This window comes from Protopterus annectens, chromosome 13.part0 (genome assembly GCF_019279795.1).
Source record: "Protopterus annectens isolate FY-2018-M chromosome 13.part0, PAN1.0, whole genome shotgun sequence".
Taxonomy (NCBI): domain Eukaryota; kingdom Metazoa; phylum Chordata; order Ceratodontiformes; family Protopteridae; genus Protopterus; species Protopterus annectens.
The window spans coordinates 953,525,152-953,546,581 of NC_056747.1; the positions used below are offsets into that span (position 1 = coordinate 953,525,152).

Consider the following 21,430-nt stretch of genomic DNA (forward strand, 5'->3'; position numbering starts at 1 on the left):
CTATAAGAATGATAGGGCATCCACCTTCCAGACCAGAGGGTGTGGGACTCTGGCACAGAACTTTGGAAGTTGTTTGTTCATAGGGGAGGCAAAGAGATCTATTTGATGTGTACCCTACTGGCGAAGAATATCCATAAACACATCCCTGTGGATCATCCATTCATGGGCTTGTGTCATGGATCTGCTCAGTGTGTCTGACTGCAACATGGAAGTGAAGGACAGCTCTGATTGTGGTAAGATTTTAAATAACTCTTCTTTCTCCCAGCTGTGACCCCATCGAGTCCGGAGACCCTTGTCAGCACTACTACTCCATTATTAGCTCCTTCTCCGATCTGACCTTCGGTTTCACAGCCATTGGATTCGAAAGTCTTAGAGTAGTCTGCCTCTGATCCGAAGATGTTGGCATCTTAGATTCAGATTGTGTCTCCGAGTGGTCTGGCGTTGAGTACTTTTAAAGCAAGACAACTCTCGGAGCTGTAGCATCGGCACTGGCTCCGAGGTGTTGGACTCAACTCCGAAGTTATCTGAGTCGTGTCTGCCCTTCGGAGTTTCGACACTGGACAGCTCAGCTCCAATTCCTTCCTAGAGTAATTTACCTTGGGGATGAAGGGAGCTGATGGTCCATAAGCATGTTTTATCAGATCCATCTATGTCCTTTTCTCTGAAGAAGTCTGCCTTTGAAGTAGTAGAGAGAGCTTTCTATGTTCCCAGAGTTCGAACTTCTCTTCCCTCTTTGGCTCTGACTACCCAGTTCCATTCCATTCTACATCCTGAGCCTCAGTCTGCTCCACTGGAACAGCCAACCCAAACCAGTCTCCAGACAACCCAGCAGGGTATAGTAATCTCTTCTGAAACTTCTCCAGAGCAGCTCCCTGAAGAAGTCCCTAGAAAGAGGAAGTGTAAAAGGAGGCACTTAGACTCTCCGCAGGAGTCTGTCACAGGGACACTGACTTTGATGAAAGAGAAGGGTCCCCCAGATCACAATCAAACGATGTCTCATTTGCAGACATCTTAGAACTCCTAAAACAAAACAAATGGGGTGGTTGGTCCCCCTTTCTGGAGGCCTTTGGCAGTGGTCTGTCTACCTCCTGGGTGACTCCAGCTCCTGATGAGCTCATTGATTTGGTCTGTCGAAAGGCGTGGAAGGAGCTTGACCTGATTGAGCAAATCCTCAGCATTCCTGTAACTAGTGTAGTCCAAATACAGATTTGCTGTATTCAGGACTGTTTGTAAGCTTCTGAGGCCCCAAGCCTTTCTGTGTTAGAGGGAAGCTTCTAGCTTATCAGTGGGAGTGGTAAGCACTAGGTAGCCTATCTACCACAAGAGTAGTAGTTTCTGGCCCAGAAATTGTAGTTTATTTGCAGTTTGGGGAGTTTTTCCATCCCTTTCAACTTTCTGGTTTAAAAGCCCGCATTTGCATGGGTTTCTGCTTGCTAAGCAGCGGTGCTGAGTTGAGGTAAACTATTACTGGTGCCAGAAAGTCTGCTCTTCAGTTTTTCCCTTAGATCTTGCTAGTTCTTTCTCTTTTGCACTTCAAATAGTCTAATCACTTTGCACTTCATATAGTCTAATCACTTTGCACCTCAACAGGTTTTTTAGCAATTATTGTAGCACACCCAGGGGCCATCAGCACTACTTCTTCACGGAAATAGCTCCAGTACTTAGTAGTTTTGACCACCCCTCCTGGCATGATTAAAGGGCGGTTCCCTGTGCTTTCTCCTATTAATCTGGTGTACTTGGGCATTCTGAGGCAGTGTAGCAACTGCCTCATGTACACAGACAACCCCTCTCCTCTTACCTCCCAACATTCAGACTTGTGAGGGATGCACTTATATCACCAAATTGGAAGCTATGCACTCTCCTGCCAACACCGGACTAGCTGGTCAAGAGGAGAAGGTCAACACCTGCACCACACCATGTGGAACACACAGCCCTCCAGAACACCCACTATCACAGCTCTCACATAAAAACACAAACCACACACCCACATCATGGAGGCTGTCAGTAGAAGTTTACCCAGACAGCAGAGACCTCCAAGACAGAAACGCACTCGACCACCAAAACACAGCACAAACCATAGGGCCCATAGCTCACCTCCGCAGTGTGCCCCTCAACCTAAGCCTCTAAGGCTAAACATCTTGCCCAATACACTAATCATAGGTGATTCAATAGTGAGGCACACAGATGTCCCACTCACTAGGATGAATAATGAGAATGTAACAGTCAGCTGTCAGGTGCCAGAATCTGACACATAACACACGCACTCGGGTCACTCCACAACAAGTACAAGTATGACTGTCATTGTCCATCTGGGTGTAAATGACCTGAGATGCACCACTCTGGAATACATAAAATCAGACATGGTGGAGCTCTCGGATTATGTGGCCCAGGCAGGTATGACACTAGCCCTGAGCAGTATCCTACCGTCACCCAGAATGAAACTGCAGTACAAACAAAAAATTATTGACTTCAACAATTGGCTAAATTTCTGGTGTCATTCTAAGGGGATCTAGTATCTGTCTGCTTGGGATGACATGATTGACAGACCTCAGTGCTTTCCCAGAGATGGCTTGCATCTGTCACCCCTGGGTTTCCAGGTATTGGCTAAGGCTCTTGCCACCCCTATAGTGCCTTTTTAGGCGGTGCTCCAAAGACCAAATTACCACCATATCAGCTGTAAATAAATGCAATCTGAGGGTCATGCTGCTCAACGCTAACAGTCTAAATCTCAAGATGCACTCGCTCGAAGCACTCCTCAAAATGGAGAACATTTGTGCTGTAATGGAGACCTGGTTTAAAGTAGCAGAAAGCACCCCTGCACTACGAGGCTATAACTCATTCCACACCTTTCGGCCCCGAAGCATGGACCGAATCTCCAAAGGTGGTGGTGTCTCCATATTCATAAAGGATATGCACACCTCCAGACTAGTAGCCCACCATAACGCATCTGAGATACTTCAGGTACAACTAACATTGGGTAAGATGGTGATCCAGGTCATAGCCTGATGTAGGTCCCAAACCATGTCCCTAGACTCTCACTCCACATTCCTAAGCACCCTGGAATCTATCAAGGTCCAACCCAACACTCTCTTACTAGGAGACTTCAACTACCCCTCCATCAACTGTGAAAACTACTCGCGCACCAATACACTGGCCCAACGTTTTCTGGAATTCATCAATTCCAGTGCCCTGGACCAGCTCATTGTGACTCCCACTAGATGAAGCAACATCCTTGATCTGGTTATTACTAACATGGGCGAACATTGCTCTACAACAATAGTTAATCCCTCCCTGGTCAGATCCAGCCATAAACTAATCACCATGGAAATCCACATCTCACCTACACCCCCCTCCCCCCACAAAGGTAACCACCTTGAAAAACTTCTACAAAGTTGACTTTGGACTCCTAGAAACAGATGGCTAACTTCATGGCACCCATGCCAATGGATAATTGCTGCATAACTGCCAAATCATACACCAATGCACTATACGAACTTGTACATAAATGCATAGAACTAACCATACCCAGCAGAACCAAGATGCTGTCTTCCAAAAAAAGGAAGCCAATCTAGTGGTCACCTTCCATTAATAAACTCTACAACAGAAGGAAGAAACTGTTGCAAAAAAAGGTGAAGTACCAAGACTGGAAAAACTCCCTTATTATTAGCCTCAACAAAAAGTTGAGATCCCTTATCAAATCCTCTAAAGCTAGCAATGAAGGCAGAATTGCGGCAGACATTAAAAACAATCACAAAGCCTTTTATAGCTATATCAAGAACCTCCACAGCAATACCCAGATTTGCTCTGAGTTACTGCACAATGGTACCTCCTATACTGAGCCAACATACTGTCCGACAGATTCAGTGCCAACTTTACCCCTTCTTCCCCGTCCCCCCGTCCCCCAAAGAACCAGTCACAATACCGGAAGAATGCCAGGCACCCAGCATTACTGCAGCACAGGTTAAAGCTGCATTATCCAAGGCCAAGAATGCAGCTTCTATGGGACCCGATAATACCCCTGTTTGTGTTCTACATGAACTGCAAAACGAACTGGCACCACATCTGTGTGCCCTGTTCAGTCACAGCCTCACTTCAGGCTTTCTCCCTACCAAATGGCGCACTGCTACAATCATCCCTTTCCATAAAGAGGGAGCAACTACATACCCTGGGTATTATCGCCCCATTAGCCTGACGAGTTTGATATGTAAAACTATGGAGTGCATAATCATGGGCCTGATTAAAGATGTAGGAAATCTCCAAACTCTAGACCCCAAGCAATTTGGCTTTGTGAAAGGTAGATCATGTCTGCTCAACCTGGTTGACTTCTTTTGAGTCCGTCACTAGGGCTGTGGATGCAGGTAAGGCAGTGCATAAAGCCTACTTCGATCTGGCTAAGGCCTTTGATACCATTTCTCACTCCGGAATGGTATCAAAGGCCTTAGCCAGATCGAAATAGGCTTTATGCTCCTATATCACTAGGGTTGCAAATTGGCTCACAGATAGAACCCACACAGTGTGAAAGTAGCGGACTCCAAGTCAGACTGCTGACCAGTCACTAATGGAGCCCCACAGGGATCTGTCTTGGGTCCTCTCCTGTTTGGCATCTACTTCTCAGAAGTCCAGGCCAACACAAATGGACTGTGGCTAACCAAGTTCACAGACGACTGCAAGCTGGGAGCCATTATTAACTCCCAAAGTGATGCAGACATCCTACAGAAAGGCCTCACTGAGACCAATGACTGGTGTCGAAACCACGGCCTTAACCTTAACGCCAAAAAATGTCATCATCATCCCCTTTGGTAAAAACCCAGTTCCCACTAATTAACACATCGATGGGAGCCCACTGAAGGTGTTATGAGAGATCTGGTGGCGCAGGTTGACAGCAACCTCTCCTTCGACCACCACATTGCCACTATGGTCAGAAAGTCCTATGTGGCACATCTCATTACCAAGGGTTTTGCATCCAGGAAGAAAGAGGTCATCATCTCTCTTTACTCTCCCCTCATTAGACCAATCATTGAGTGTAATGCCCCATTTGGCATGTACCTCACTAGACGCCTGCAACAGCTGGAGAGGGCACAGAAGTACCTCAGGAAGTGGATCCTAGGCATTAAACACATGTCTTACATGGACAGAATCAAAATACTCCAGCTGTTCTCTGTCTCATATCGCCTACTTAGAGGCAATCTCTGCTTAACTTACAAAGCCATGTCTGACCCAGCTCTGTTAGAAATTATACATCTAAAGAAATCCCAATCCCTTCGCACCACACTCTCCAGAGACCTCAACCTCATTACCACAATCAACAGAACATGCTGGAGGGACAGGTTCCTCACCCAGAGACTGCCCATGCTCTGGAATAGACTTCCCATACATGTCAAACAGAGCACCTCGCTTTCCCTCCTCAAAAGAAATCATGATGAGTGGATGGGTAATAGAAAGTTCACCCTGGGTATAACTCCAGTGGCTCTTCTTGATAGAGGCACTGGGAACTAACGTTGGGCAACACGATGCCAGGGCACTTCTATGGGCTAGACTTGTAAAGGCTCCAGGGCCATTAGTCTAGTACACACCTATGAACCTATAAGATCGAAATGGATGCAGTTCCCTCAGGGAGTAGAAAGGGGAATTCTAAAGGAAGACACTGTTTCCATGGCAGTGGTGGTCCACATAACCAAAAATCTAGGGATACTTTCTCTGATAAAACCTATTAGCACTTCTCAAAAGAAGGCCAGAATGTCCATCTCTGGAAGCAGTTGAGGGTTGTCTGTCCCTGCACCAGAGAGCCTAGTTAGAAATTACAAACGATTCATGGGTGCAGAGGATAATATCCAGAGGTTATGCAATACCATTTTCTCATCCTCCAGTGTTAGTATCAAACAAAATCCCCGATGTTTCACCCAGTCAGAGGGAAGTAGCAGCACTAGAAGTAAACAAGCTGCTTAAAAATAAAAAAAAACACAGTCATCCAAGAGGTCCCCTCAAACCAGAAAGAGACCAGAACTTACTTATTCAGAATTCTTTTTAGTGCCAAAGAAAACAGGATTGGGAGACCAATCTTGGACCTCAGCAAACTAAACCGATCAGTTCAGTATACAAAGTTCAGTCCCTTCTGCCTTTTTTGTGCAAAGACTACTGGATGTGCTCGATTAGATCTTCAGAATGCATACTATCGTATAAAAATGAACAGATGATCCAGGAGATATCTACACTTCTGGCTGGGAGCCAGTTATTACCAATTCAGAACACTGCCCTTGAGTCTCACGACGACCCCCAGGGTGTTTACCAAGTGTTATGGCAGTAGTTGCAGCTCACTTGAGACTGCAGGAATTCTGGGTGTTCAGTGCTCTTTTCAGTACAGTCACTCATATAACTTCTCTCCCTCTGTCTTGCTACTCAGTGGTCCTATCTCCAACAGTGATTATCCACTCAAGTCACAATGATGCAAGCTTGCAAAAATTATCTTCTGTGGTGAATCCATTCCAACCAAATAGAAGAAGGCTATCCCTTTTTTCCTCCTCAACCTAAGGCCACAGTGACCACGGATGCCTCTCAGGGTGGGGGTGGGGGGCTTCTTGTGAAGGATGGTTCAAGGCACATGGTCCCCCGGAGATGCCAACATGCTTATCAATGTTCTGAAAATGAAAGCTGTCCTCTTAACATTGCAAGCCTTCCAAGACACTTCTGACCAGGACAATTGCAGTTCAAACAGACTTATGTCAGTAGTCTGGTACATCAGCAAACAAGGAGAAACTAGGTCTTACCCTGTTTGTCAAGAAGCTGTGAGAGTATGGCAGTGTACGATCTCATCTAGTTGCTTTCTGATAGCAACACACATCCCGGGGAAGTCAGCGTGATTGTGTACAAGTTGAACAGGTGTCCTCACAAGTGGACTCTGAACATGCAGATGGTGGAGAAGATTTTCTGTCGATGAGGCCAGCCATGCTGCAATCTCTTTGCATCTCCCCTTAATAAAACATGCAGCAGGTTCTTTGCCCTGATCCCCCTCCCTCCCCAACGGAGAGTCCCTGAGACATTCTCTACTTCATGCTTGGCCGTCCATTCTCCTTTATATTTACCCCCAATATCCTTCATTCCCAAATATCTCCAGAAAGCATCTCAGTTGAAGAGCACGGTTACCCTCTTTGCCCCTTACTGGCCTCTTCAGATCTGGTTTCCTTTCCTTTGGCCTCATCTTCTACATCCACCCTGGATTCTGGATCTAACTCCAGATCTACTGTCTCACCCAACAGAAATGATTCATCTGGACATTTCAGGCCTCAAATTCACCATACGGTTTCTCCAGTTCCACTCATCACTAGACAGTCCGGGCTCTCTTCTCCTGCCTCTCACATCCTTTTATCGTCCCACAAAGCTTCCACTAGAAAAGTTTACAAAATTAAATGGAAAAGATTTGATGTTATGTTGTCCCCATCTTGCCTTCGTTCTTGCTGGTTGGGTCTGGAGTCGATCCTTGGCTCCAACTCGGCCGTTTACTATAGCTCGAGAGCTGATACTGTCTCAAGGCTATCCCCTATCCCAAAATGCCTAGCGGTAGCTACCCAAATCTCATTTGCCGCTTGCAGCATTGAGATTGCGAACTACTGACTCAGGCAAAGTATTTATTTTTTTCATATTTTGCTGTCTTCTTTTACCAGCATTTTACCAGTTTAATTACCTTGTTAGCGTCTATATTAGTCCTCGTTTAGATTAACAACCTTCTGACCTTCCTCTGATGTTGTTTTTGGGTTGTTTGGCCATCATTTTCTTAGGCCTTGCTTTCCCTTTGAGCCCGTTTAACTTAGAAGGTTCGTTTCTTCTTTCTTCACTATCTGTTGGAGTAGCCGTTTAAGTTAGTGGCTCTCCTATTGGGGGAGTCGTCGTTTTACTTAGAGGCTCTCCCCCTTCTTCTTTTTCCTAAAAAATAAATAAATAAAAGGATATCCTTGTTTGTTGGTAGTGTTTGTAGTTGTGTGTTGCTAGCCATTACAGCCTTATTTTTACTGTTTGTGTCTTCCTAGTTTATCCAGCATGTCCAAAGAGTCAAAACCCTCCAGCTTTAAGAATTACGACTCGTGCTTCCAAAAAATGTCCCTTATGGACAGGCACATGAGTTGTGTATACTGTTTAGGAGCTGTTCACCTGCAGGACTCATGCTCTATCTGTCATGCTTTCAGTTCTAGAGACCTGCAGGAGAGAAAAAATAAACAAATTTTGTGTGGCCTTTTGAAGAACCCTCGGGATGCTTTGTCTCTGGTTCTTCAGCCAGCAAAACAGTCTGACAAATCTCCCAAACCATCCTCAATGGTTCCAGTTTTAGAGCAATGCAAATCTGCTGTCAAATCTTCGCTCTGTTGGTTTCCAGTGTCGGCTCCAACAAAGCTATGTCTCCGGCGGCTCCATCAGTGACTTTGGAGCCAGTCCGGGCCCATAAAAGAACCAGGTCTCTCTCTTTGGAGCCGGTGTGCTCTGTTCCACAGTCTCCTTTGTTGCAATCTGTGGCAGGCAGTCACCAGTCCTCCTCTCACTCATCTCGGTCCTCCAGGCTTTCGGACCTTGATGTGGAGAGAGTGGTTAATAGGCTCCTCAAGTCACAGGCACTTGTCGAATTGCTGTCGAGCCCAGCCCTAAGGAATTGGCTCCTTCGGCCCATCCAGGTTGTCTGTCTGTTCCTCCTGCGACTCTCTTGAGCTCAGTGTCGGAGTGCATGGACGTTGTGGTGGCAGAACTTTCGGCTCTGGTTACTTCTCCTTTATCGGTTCTGACTCCCGCTCTGATCTCCTTGATGTCTCAGTCTGTTGAGGGATCTGGGCGCCGAAGCTCTTTCGTCTGCTCCCAAGGGGGGAAGTGGCATCAGACCTTTGTCCGACCCTGCTCTCCCTCTCAAGCTTCGGCTCAGGTGAGCTTGGCTCCCACATCAGCCTCACGGCCCTCACTCTCTGTTCGCAGGAGATCTCCGGGCTCTTCGGAGATGGATGCTCCTTCAGCTTGGGACCATGGCACCTTCAAGGTGATGAGTATGCTGTCCCCTGAGACCGCTCCACCCTCGGCTCCATCGGCTACTTCTCCCTCGGTGCCTATGCCTGCCTTTGACCCTCCTCCTCCCACCAAGCATAGGGAACCTATGCCCCAGGATGCCCCATTGGATGACCCCACCTCTTCCGAAACCTCCCCCAAACATTCAGAGGAGGTCCCTCGGAAGAAAAAAAATGTAAGAGGAAGCATCTGGACTCCCCTGAGTCCATCACTTCAGACACAGACATGTATGAATCGGAAGGGTCCCCACGGTCCCCCTCTGAGGATGTCTCCTTTTTGGACATCTTGGAAATCCTTAGACAGAGGGGTGGGTGGACGTCCCTAACCCCTTCTGAGGACAAGTCTGTCTACCTGGATGCATTTTATTCCTGACCCTCCACCTCTTGGGTTTCTCTGCCTTTTGACCCACTTTTGTCTGTAGTGAGTCGGAAGGAGTGGAACGCTCCAGAGACCATGGAACTGGTTATGCAGAGACCAAATAAATTTATAACTGCCCCCCAAGACAATTCTTTTCTTCCAAAGGGGTTCCTGTTGATGCTGTGGTGGTGGCAACAGCCACTAAGAAGGAGCTTGCCGAAACTTCTTCATCTGTTCGTCTGCCGAACAAGGAGTCCCGTATGATCAACAGGTATGGGAAGTGTATATTCTCTTCAGCGACCTTTACACTCACGTCGTTGAGTTATTTGTCACACTTCACGTGACTTCAGAGGGAATTCTAAAAGAGTTGGGAGATACCATGCAGTATCCTACAGCTGAGGGAGTTCCCAACATGCAACCTTGACTTCAGTGGTTAACTCCTCCATAAGGCTCATTTCTTATGCGGCAGATGGAGCGAGTAGGGCAGCAGGTACCGGAGTTGCTTGGCGGAGACACTCCTGGATGCGCCTTTGTCAATTTGCGGAACCCTTCAAGTCTTCCTTTACCAATACCCCTTTTGATGGCTCGTCCTTGTTTGGGCCTCAGATAAAAGAGACTCTCACCAGGTGTGAAAAGGATGGCAAGACTCTCTCTGCCATGGGAGTCCATTTTTCCACTCCATCTAGACCCTACCCTAAAGGTCGGAAGAGTGGGAAAATGTGGTTTTGAAAATCTCAGGGAGCTTCACCTGACACACGTGGAGAATTTTCCCCCAGGGGCAGAGGGGGAAGCAGTAACGGAAGATGCCAGCCTCGTGGTGGTGGTGGTGGGGGGTGGCTGCAACAGCAGAGTGACAGAGATACGTTTTCTGCTAGGCCATTCCAGCACTCCTGAAGGGAGGCCTGACTGTCCACCTCTGGAGGCAGTCGAGGGGGGGCAGAGTATCATTGTACCCAACAGCCTGGCATACTATTACGAAAGATGCATGTGCACTGTCAGTCATATCCAGGGGTTACAAAATTCCCTTTTCCCAGTTACCCCCTCAAGAACAAAATAGTCAGTCCCAGGTGTTCCACCCAGTCTTTGGGTTCAAGCAAACCTAGAAGTACAAAGATTGCTAGAAAAAAGAACCATCCAACAAATCCCTGCAAACCAAATTGAATCCGGAACTTACTCAAGGTTTTTTTTAGTTCCAGAAAAGACAGGGGACTGGAGACCCATCTTGGATCTCAGCAAGCTAAACAAATCAGTAAAAAAAGTGAAGTTCTGGATGGTAACACTGCAGTCCATTCTTCCCTTTTTAGGTCAGGACAATTGGATGTGCTCCATCGATCTTCAGGATGCATACTTCCACATAAAAATGGGCAGGCGATCCAGGAGATTCCTATGCTTCCGGCTGGGAGCCAGTCATTATCAGTTCAGAGCTCTGCCCTTTGGTCTCACAACAGCCCCCAGGGTGTTCACCAAGTGTATGACAGTGGTCACGGCTCACCTGAGACGTCTAGGATTCCAGGTATTTCCATATCTAGATGACTGGCTCCTCATTGCTAACACTGAGCATCAACTGATCAAAGCACAGGACTACACAATTCAAACCTGTTCCCAGCTAGGCATCACCATAAACTATGAAAAGTCTGCTTTGTTGCCTTGTCAGTGTATTACCGTCATAAAAGCAGACTTGGATACAAGAGCCATGATAGCAAACCTGCCTCAAGACAGGGTGTCAACCATTCATCAGCAAGTTTCATTCCTCATGAAAAAGAGTTCAGGCAAGAGAAGTATTGAAAGTCCTGGCCTCAATGGCTGCAACAATTACTCTAGTCCCTATGGCTCGCTTCCACATGATAATTCTGCAGTGGCTTCTTTTCGCTCAATGATCGTTCCAGGATTTACCAGCGTCACATATGGTCTCGATCATGGAATCCTGCAAAAAGGACTTAGTATGGTGGCTCTGGGCAGACCCTTTCTAGACCCCCCATCCAGTAGCCACAGTGACCATGGACGCCTCCCAGATAGTGTGGGGGGGGGGGCATTATCTGGTACAGACTGTCCAAGTGCCACTTGCATATCAGTGTTCTAGAGATGAGAGCGGTGCTTCTGGCATTGCAAGCACTTCAAGACTCTCTACCTACCAGAACTATTGCAATTTGGGCAGAAAATATGTCAGTGGTATGGTACATCAACAAGCAAGGCGGGACCAGATCTTACCCCTTGTGTTGGAATGCCCTTTGAGTATGGCAATGGGCGATGTCTTCCCAATGTTTTCTGATTGTGAAGCACCTCCCCGGGAAATCTAACGTGATATAGCAGACAGGCTCAGCAGGGCTATCCTCATGCTGCACGAGTGGTCCTTGAAGCAAGAAGTTGCGGATTTGATTTTTCGCAAATGGGGACCACCATGCTGCAATCTTTTTGCCACTCCCCTCAACAGCAAATGCTGCAGCTATTTCACCTTAGTCCCCCCACCAGGACAGTCACCCAGGGATGCACTTGTTCATGATTGGCCTCCGGGACTACTTTTTGCCTTTCCACCTTTTCCTCTGATTCCCAAAGAAAGCAAAGTCGCTGGGTTGCAAGCTCATCCTCATTGCTCCTTACTGGCCTCGTTAGATATGGTTCACGATGTTCTTCGTGTTTCACTGTTGCAGTCATAACTGTAGGGTACTCCTGCCGGCAGGCAGCCCGAGGTCAGCCAGAATATCAAAGTCTGGGTCCGGCGTCGGCTGTATCAGCAAGAACCCTGACGTCAGAACGCATGGGTATAAAGCTGACAGCCGACGCCATCTTCTCCAGTCTATCTTGCCGTGCGGTGCAAAGCAGTTCGCTAGTTGTTGGTTGGCGTTTTCAAGACAACGTGGTGTGATTGTCGTCGGTCCGAAGTTTTCCACTTCTCTTCTCAAAGCTAAGTACCCCGTTGGGGAAACCTTTTTCTTGCTCCTGCGATGTCAGAAAAAGTTAATAATTGTGTATCGTGTGGAAAACAAATACCTCATAAAGATTTCCACTCTTACTGTCTACCTTGCTTAGGCCCTGACCACGACGTTTCTTGCTGTCGGTTCTGTGCCAGGTTTAATTCTCGCACTATCAAGCGTAGGTAAGATTGGGCCTTGAATTACTTCGGTAGACGATTTAATTATAGGATGTCGTCGGATACTTTACCGTCTACCGGAATACAGAAAAAACGCAAAGACAAGGACAGGCCTCCGAGGTCCAAACAGGATACTTTGCAGCCGGAGCCAGCTTCGGGTTCGGCGGTCGCCAGTGAGGCGCTTTTGCAGCCCCTGTCGTCCACCACTTCAGAACCGATGGCCGACACGGACTCCCATGGGGAGCCATCTAGGCCTAGTAATTTGTCTGCTGCAGGACCTTCGGACGTCGCTCCTTCAGATGTGTCTGGAACCACTGTGCAGGTACCGGCTTCTGAGGGGGTCTTCAGGCCTTCACATATTACTATTTCCACAAAGACAAAGGCTAAGTCAAAGACTCCTGTTAAACCCAGACTTTCTGCTCAAGCTTCTTCGGATTCAGCTCCTAAGACTCAGAAGCAATTACTAAGAATGGCTGAGGATTTATTAACTATGATTAGGGGCTCTCACCCTCCTCCTGAGAAAAGGCCTAGACAGGATATCCCTTATGATTCCTCTGATCAGGCTTCTGTATCTTCTGTTTCTTCCTCTGATCAGGATTACTCTTTTCCTCCTTATGAGGATTCGGATGCAGAGGATTCTGTTCCCTCTGCCTCCCCCCCTGAAGATTTCTCTTTTGGGGAAACCTTGCATGAGATGAGAGAGCATTTTCATTGGGAAGGTCAGGATTATTCTGCTTCCAAAAAGAGACTTAGGGAATTTCTTCTTCTCCCTCAACACAGGCCTTTAGCTATTCCTCCTGTACTTGACATTGTGGATGATGCCTTCTCTGAAGCTAACTTGAATCCTGATTCCATGCCGCCTGCTCCTTCTAAGCCTGATCGATTTTACAGGGTCCCTGATTCACATCAATTCTTATTTAAGAACCCTTCTGCTGATCCTGAAACTATTTCGCAGGGTTCCAAGGCTGCTAAGGCCGCCTCCTCTAAGAATCCTATCCCCTCTGAAAAGGATTCTCGTGCCTTGGACAGGTGGGGCAAAAAGGTTTATACTTCAGCTACCCTTTCTATTAGAGCTTTAAATTGCCAGTTTCACATGTTTAAGTATCAACAGTTTCTTTTATCTGTTTTAAAACAAAGGCTTTCTACCTTTCCTGCATGTGCTGAGGACAAGGAATTACAGGATGTGTTGCATGCAACTGAACAAGTTAGCAAACATAGTTTACATTGTGGTTTTGATGCCTTAGAGGCTTGTTGCAGGGCGGCTGCCTCTGGTACTGTTATCAGGAGACATGCTTGGCTTCGTGAGCAGAATTTACCTGAACAAGTTAAGGCTAAATTGCTAGATGCCCCTGTTCAGCATGATGTCTTATTTGGATCTAAGGCTGAGGAGGTTATTAAAAAGATGGAAGAAAAAGCCAAGTCTATGCAGACTGTAAAAGGTTTTTTTGCAAGTGCAGCCTCCTAGATTTTCCAGAAATTGGCCCTCCAAAAATTGGTCTTTTCCCACTTCTGACAGGCCTCAAAGGGGAAGATATAGACGCTCCAGAGGTCGGGCACAGGCTCAGGCCTCTTACAGATCTAGACAGTGGACTGCTTCTTCACCTAGAAGGGGAGAAGACAGACCTCAAACCCAAAGAAAGCAGACCCAATGACTCCCTCTGTTGGGCTTCAGGTCCTCCTTCCCTGGATGCCCCTCTCGGAGGAAAACTTTCTCTTTTACCAAAATTGGACTCACATTACCCAGGACAAGTGGGTGTTAGACGTGATTTTGAAAGGCTACAGATTCCACTTTCACACTCTGCCAAGGCCTTCCGGCTGGCCAGATCTGCCAAAACATCAATGGACAGAGGCCTTAAATCAAGTGGACGCTTTATTAGCCTTAAGAGCCATAGAACCTGTTCCACCTCTAGAGGTGGGGAAAGGTTTTTACTCAAGACTTTTTCTGGTCCCAAGAAAACAAAACTCCTGGAGACCTATTCTGGACCTCTCAATATTAAACACCTTTTTGGAAATTCCAAAATTCAAGATGCTTACACTTCAACAACTTCTTCCAATGCTCTCACAAGATGCTTGGATGGTAACATTGGACTTAAAAGAGGCTTACTTACACATCCCCATAAGGCAACAATGCAGAAAGTACCTCAGATTCAAGGCAGACTCGAGACACTTCCAATTCTCTGTACTGCCATTTGGCTTATCTACTGCGCCCAGAGTTTTTACCAAATGCCTGGCTCCGGTAGTAGCTTACTGTAGACTTCAGGGGATTCAGATTTACCCCTATCTGGATGATTGTCTAATTCAGGAAGACAGCAAAGACCTTTTACTTCATCACCTGCATTTTGTTTAACGTCTTCTCCTACTACTGGGATTCTCAGTGAACACAAAAAAGTCACATTTGATTCCTTCTCAACGAATGACCTTCTTGGGAGCTCTTTTAGACACAAGTTTACAGATGGCCTTCCTTACTCCAGAAAAACAGTTACAGCTGGCCTCAATCTTCAAGACCTTGGCAACATTGACTCAGCTCTCTGCAAGGAAATTCCTGCAGGCTTTGGGCTACATGGCCTCTTGCATCCTGTTGATTCCAAATGCGAGGCTTCACATGAGGAAACTTCAATGGTACCTAAAGAGTGTATGGTCTCAGCATTGCCACAGTCTGGATACAATGATTCCACTGATTCCCTGCCTCCAGAAGGAATTCCTTTGGTGGTCCAGGGCGTGTGTTTTGAACGAAGGGAAGCCCTTTCGTCTTCCTCAACCTACTCAGATCATAACCACGGACGCCTCGGATTATGCTTGGGGAGCTCATTTTCTAGACCAATGCCAACAGGGTTCTTGGACAAACAAACACCTTCTATGGCACATCAACTTGAAAGAAATGTTAGCAGTCCAAAATGCTCTTCTAGCCTTCCAGACTCTTTTGAAGCCAGGACCTCTGCTAATTCGAACAGACAATACCACAGTCATGTGGTACATAAACAAGCAAGGGGGCTCTCACTCTTACCCCCTTTGCAGACTTGCCATGACCTTATGGGACACAGCCCTAAATTTGAATCTGGATCTTCAGGCACAGTTCATTCCAGGAAATCAGAATCTCTTAGCAGACAGCCTAAGCAGAAACATTTTGGATCCTCACGAATGGATGTTGGACCCCAACTTATTCAGCAAGATAACTGCAGTTTGGGGCTGTCCTCAGATAGATCTGTTTGCATCCCATCTCAACCATCAATTGCCTCTCTTTTGCACCAGGTCCTTCCACAAGACAGCTTGGAAAGTGGATGCCCTGTCCTTCAGCTGGAGGAATCTTTCGGGATATGCCTTCCCTCCTCTTCCTCTTCTGCCTCGGTTATTGCTAAAGATAAAGCTGGACAAACCCAGACTGATCATTTTGATAGCTCCAAATTGGCCTCGTCAGTTTTGGTACCCTACTCTACTGCACCTTTGCTTGGAACCCCCTTGGAGTCTTCCTCTGACCCATTCTCTACTGTCCCAGCATCAGGGTCAGGTATTTCACTCTCAAATCAAGACTCTCTGTCTGGCAGCTTGGCTCATCAAAGGCAATTGATTCCTTCTTCTCTTCCTAAACAAGTTTTGGATATTCTTTTGGAAGCTAGGCGTCCTAGTACAAGGAAATCTTATGCTTCTAAATGGAAAAGATTTTGTATTTGGATGCAGGATCATGGCTCTGATCCTTTAATACCTGATATTCCCTCTATTTTACTTTATCTCTCAGACCTTTTGATTAAAGGTCTTTCCTTTTCTTCCATTAAAATTCATGCTTCTGCTATTTTGGCTCATTTCAATTGTGATCCTCCCATTTTTTCCCACCAGCTGGTTAGACAATTTCTGAGAGGAGCTAAGAATTTAAGACCTCCTAGATCTCCTCCTGTCCCTCCTTGGGATCTCAACTATGTCTTGGAAAAGCTTACTTTGCCTCCTTTTGAGCCTGCTGCCTCTGCGGATGTTAAGTTCTTATCCTGGAAGACAGCTATCTTGTTGGCCTTGACTTCTGCCAGAAGGGTGTCTGAGTTACAAGTCCTCATGGCCGTGGAACCATACCTCATCTTCCATCAGGACAGAGTTGCCTTGAGGACCAATCCTTCTTTTATGCCTAAGGTAGTTTCTAGAATGGCTCTAAATCAGACTATTCACCTTCCTACCTTTTTTCCAAAACCCCAAAATAGGGGGGAAAGGATTTTGCATTCATTGGACGTGCACAGGCAACTACGTTTTTACCTGGACAAAACTAAAGGTTTCAGAAAATCAGATCAATTGCTTATCTCATTTGCTTCCAGTTCTCTAGGTAAAGCTATTTCTAAGCAAACTATTTCCAAATGGATTGCTCATGGAATAAGATATTGTTACTCTCTTTATGGTAAACAGATTCCAGGTACCGTCAGGACTCATTCTACTAGAGCAGCTGCCACTTCAGCAGCCTTTCTCAGAGGAGTTCCTACCAAGGACATTCTGGAGGCTGCCACTTGGAGCTCTGTGCATACCTTTTCCAAGCACTATAACCTCCCTTTGTACTCTAAGTCTAGGGCAGGCTTTGCCTCTGCTGTCTTGCAGGGTCTTCTAGCTGCTCCTTCTTCTTCTTAACCTCCTCCCGTGTTCTCAGCTTTGGGATTCTACCCTACAGTTATGACTGCAACAGTGAAACACGAAGAACATAGTACAGTTGTGTATACCTACCATAAATGTAGATGTTCGAGTGTCTTCACTGTTGCAGTCGTTGTTTCCCTCCCGACCCCTCTTGTTTCTTTTTGCTTACTGTGTTTCCTTTTCCACTACCTTTCTGGTGTATTTGTGTTTCCCTTGGGACACCTTTTGGTTTTATGGGGGCTTCTGACATCAGGGGCAAGAAAGGCTGGAGAAGATGGTGTCGGCTGTCAGCTTTATACCCATGCGTTCTGACGTCAGGGTTCTTGCTGATACAGCCGACGCCGGACCCAGACTTTGATATTCTGGCCGACCTCGGGCTGCCTGCCGGCAGGAGTACCCTACAGTTATGACTGCAACAGTGAAGACACTCGAACATCTACATTTATGGTAGGTATACACAACTGTACTTTTCTCTGCCATCATCTGCAAGTGGAGCCTTGGATCTTTGACCCAGTTCCGGACCTCCTGATGCATCAGTCAGACGTGCTCCACCCCTCCCTCCAAACTCTCAAGCTGACAGCTTGGTTTCTCCACTTCCAGTCTTAGCCAGGCTCCCTAAAATTTCCCTGGCAGTACAGTACATCCTGGTGTCTTCTCACAAGCCCATTACCAGAAAGATTTATGCTAGCAAATGGAAGAGGTTCTAGAAAAATTATATTGATCCCTTCATTGCCCCTGTTCCCAAGATTCTTGAGTTCCCGGCCGAATGTTCGAACGAGGGGCAGCTGCCATTAAGGTCCAACTGGCTGCCATCTCCAATTTTCATGTGGGAGAGTTGGGCTCTAATATCATGTCCCATAAGCTGTGCAAAGCATTCTTACGACGTACAACCCTTTTATGGCTGCCGATAAGAGAAGCTCCCCCCTGGGACCTAAACTTTGTTTTAGCCTCTCTGGTTCTTCCACCCTTTGAACTAGCATCATCTTGTCCCCTGAAATTTCTGTCTTGGAAAACCCTCTTCTTGATTGCCATCACCTCAGCTAGATGGGTTTCAGAATTACACGCTTTATGTATTCACCCTCCGTATCTCATCTTCCACAAAGAGTTTTTCTCAGAACCAGTTCCTCCTTCTTGCCAAAGGTGTGTTCAGAGTATAATTTGAATCAGTCCATCGAGTTTCCTTTATTCTTCCCCAATTATACCAACAAGGCAGAGTGTAGACTCCACCAGTTGGATGTTCATAGGTAATTACACTTTTATTTACACAGGACCAAGGACTTCAGAAAATCAGATCAATTTTGTATCCTTGCTGACAATAAACAAGGTTCTCCAGTTTCAGAAGTGACCTTATCAAAGTGGCTGTTAGGTACAATCATCTATACTTATGATTTGTGTAACAAGAAGCTTCCAGGGAAAGCCAGAGGACACTCAACCAGGGCCTTGGCTATCTCTGTTGCCTTCCAAGCCAAATTGTCTTTAGATTCAATCTGTGCAGCAGCAACATGGGCAAATCCTCATACCGTTATCACTCATTACAAAGTGGATTTGGTCTCTTGGAACAGGGCATCCTTTGTTTACACAATCCTGAAGAGTTTATTCCAGTGAGCCACCCAAGAACCAGGTGCTGGGGACGTGGTCCCAAACAGCAAGAACGAAGGCGATATGGGGACAACATAACATAAAGAAGTTATGTACCTACCATAACATTCCATGCTTGTTGTCCTTCATCTCGCCTTCCTCCTTGCTTCCCCCCTCCTTCAGGATCGAGAGGAATTCCTTCATTTGTTACACTGGCTGGGTTTCCTGTTGACATACCAGGTTAGTTGACCATGCCTTGTTTTTCCTTTTTTTCCTTCCTAACCTTTGAATGTGGATTGTTCCTTTATACACAAGGTTTTCTTATGTGTAAGAGCTTACTAAAATTTGCATTTTACTGTTATTGTGTAGTGTGGGCTATCATAAACAAGATCTGGGTAGCTACCGCTAGGCATGTTGGGATAGGGGTTAGCTTTGAGCCAGTATAAGCTCTCGAGCTATAGTAAACTGCTGAGGATCCGTTCCACACCCAACCAGCAAGAAGTAAGGCCAAGATGAAGGACAACAAACATGGAACGTTATGGTAGGTACATAACTTCTTTTTTTGGGGGGGCTCATAAAAATAATCTAGATCTCTTTTCAACTCCAGTTTCTAAGGTTCTTGACTTTTTAGCTACGATTTTCAATGAAGGGGATAGGTCCTCAACTGTAAGAGTACAATTAGCAGCCATTTCTAATTTTCATATAGCAGTAAATAATTAAATTTTAGCATCTTCCAAACTTTGCAAACCTTTTCTCAGAGGAGCAAATCTACATACAACCTCTTTAAAGGACCTTGTGCCCCCCTTAGGTTTTAAGTATTGATTTACAGACTTCAATTCAACCCCTTTTTGAACCATTAGGTAAGTGTGAATTGAAATGTTTGACCTGGAAAAATATCTTCTTGGTTGCTATTACTTCTGACAGAAGATGTCAGAATTACAGGCTCTGTCATCTGGGCCTCCTGTTGTGTTTCTATCTTTATAGAACCAAAAATTTCAGGAATTCAGAGCAGTTGTTTTTCGGAATCAAAATTAGGGAAACCAGTTTGTAAAGTGACTTCAGCCAAATGGTTGACTGTATTACTTTTGTATACCAAAAAGTGGGTTTGCCTTTACCAAAACCCACAAAGTGTATTCCACTATATATATGGCAACTTCCTTCAGCCTTTTTGTCTAGTTTTTCCTTGGATGATATTTGTGCAGCTGCAAAACTGCAACTTGGGCTCATCCTCATACCTTTATTGCCCATTACAAATTAGATCTGGTCGCTAGGGGTAAAGTTGCTTTTGTCCCAGCTGTGCTCAGGAATATCCTTCCTTAGAGTCATTCCAGAAGTTAGGTAGCTGGAGACTGAGGAATGAATAAAAATGATAACATCAGATAAAAAAATTATGTACTCACCATAACATTCCATCTGTGTTGTCCATTTTCATTCTTCCTCAACTTCCCTCCCACAAACCTCCTTGCTTACTTTATTCTTGGAAAGATCAAAAGATGCTGCATGAACCACTGTCCCTCTGTTTGAGTCCCAGATTCTGTTTTGTCATAATTCCTTACTACTTTGCAGGCTTGTGGGCAGCAAATAAGATCGGAGGTATTTTAGGTGACTAGGGCATTATGGGTAAAGGGAGGAGCTTAAGAGTTTTAGTTTTCCATGAAATGAAAGAAGTGGCCAAGTCAGATCTGTGGATCTGATGTAGGGTTGCCACCTTTCGTTGTGGCTAAAACCAGAGTAAGGCCACACTCCTCTCATCACATGTACCCCGCCCATTCCTGCCCGCGTTCCACCTATTTCGTGACATCACTATGATATCACTTGAAGGGGAACACAATCTTTTCTGTTCCTGATGCCAGCTTTTGGCTGATTTTCTATACTTTTCTGTAAAGAAAAAAAAAAAAGCATAGTAACTCAGCCGAGTTAACAAACTCCGCTAGTCTGTTTCTTTTTTTTGAAACAGAATACCGGAGTTTGTACAGTGTTTTCCGGACTACCAGACAATCTGTGTGATTTCCGGATAGTCCAGAAAAAAACAGAGGGATGGCAATCCTAATTGCATCCAAACTCGACAGTTGAGAAAGAATGAAAATGGACAGAACAGATGGAACATTACTGTGAGTGCATAACTTTTTTTAAATTTCATGAACAGAAAGCTTTAGAGGTTTAAACTATGGCCTTTGTAATGATAGCTTGGAAATTCATGCCCTAACTTTTGTAATTTGATTTTGTTTTTAGGTGGACCAGCCCCATATCTGAAGACAAAGTTCATTTGTGTGACACCGTAAGTATAATGTCTGTATACTATAAAATATTTGCAGCATTATTGCTTTTTTTTTTTTGCCAGATTCTTTATCGCATGCTGTCAATTTTCAAAACTTGTAATATAAAGAGAAAGAACCATTTATCAGCTTAAAAAAATAGTGACTTTGTCTATAGTTTGAAGATAAAATGGCAAATGTGTTTGTGATTATGGACTCTACTCACATGCTGTAGCTAGTTTCATAGCAGCTGGCCCTATCCTATTTTTATCCATTGCCTTGCTTTGTCCCAGGCATTGACTGACATCCACTGCCTCAGGTGAGTCTGCAACTTCTTCGCATGTTCCAAAGAGATGAAGGGCAAGTTGTCGATGCCCCAGATTGCTGCTAGGTGTATTCTTCTTTGTATGTACTTGTACTACCGTGGATTGGAATCATATCTAGGATTGTTTTCTGGCTTACACACCTGTTGTTTGATTAGCCTGGCTCCTGCTCCCAGCAGCCCTGAATTGAA

The 21,430-nt window shown here is 45.6% G+C and overlaps 1 protein-coding gene across 5 annotated transcripts in view; it reads left to right on the plus strand.

Annotated features, from left to right (window-relative positions):
- The window catches only part of STAT3 (signal transducer and activator of transcription 3), a 1,961,792-nt gene that overhangs the window by 1,733,962 nt on the left and 206,400 nt on the right, over positions 1–21,430 (plus strand). For all 5 annotated transcript variants that reach the window (XM_044054713.1, XM_044054714.1, XM_044054715.1 and 2 more), the window contains exon 22: positions 20,894–20,939. In XM_044054713.1, the coding sequence (XP_043910648.1) occupies positions 20,894–20,939 (46 nt within the window). The remainder of the gene's footprint in view (positions 1–20,893; positions 20,940–21,430) is intronic.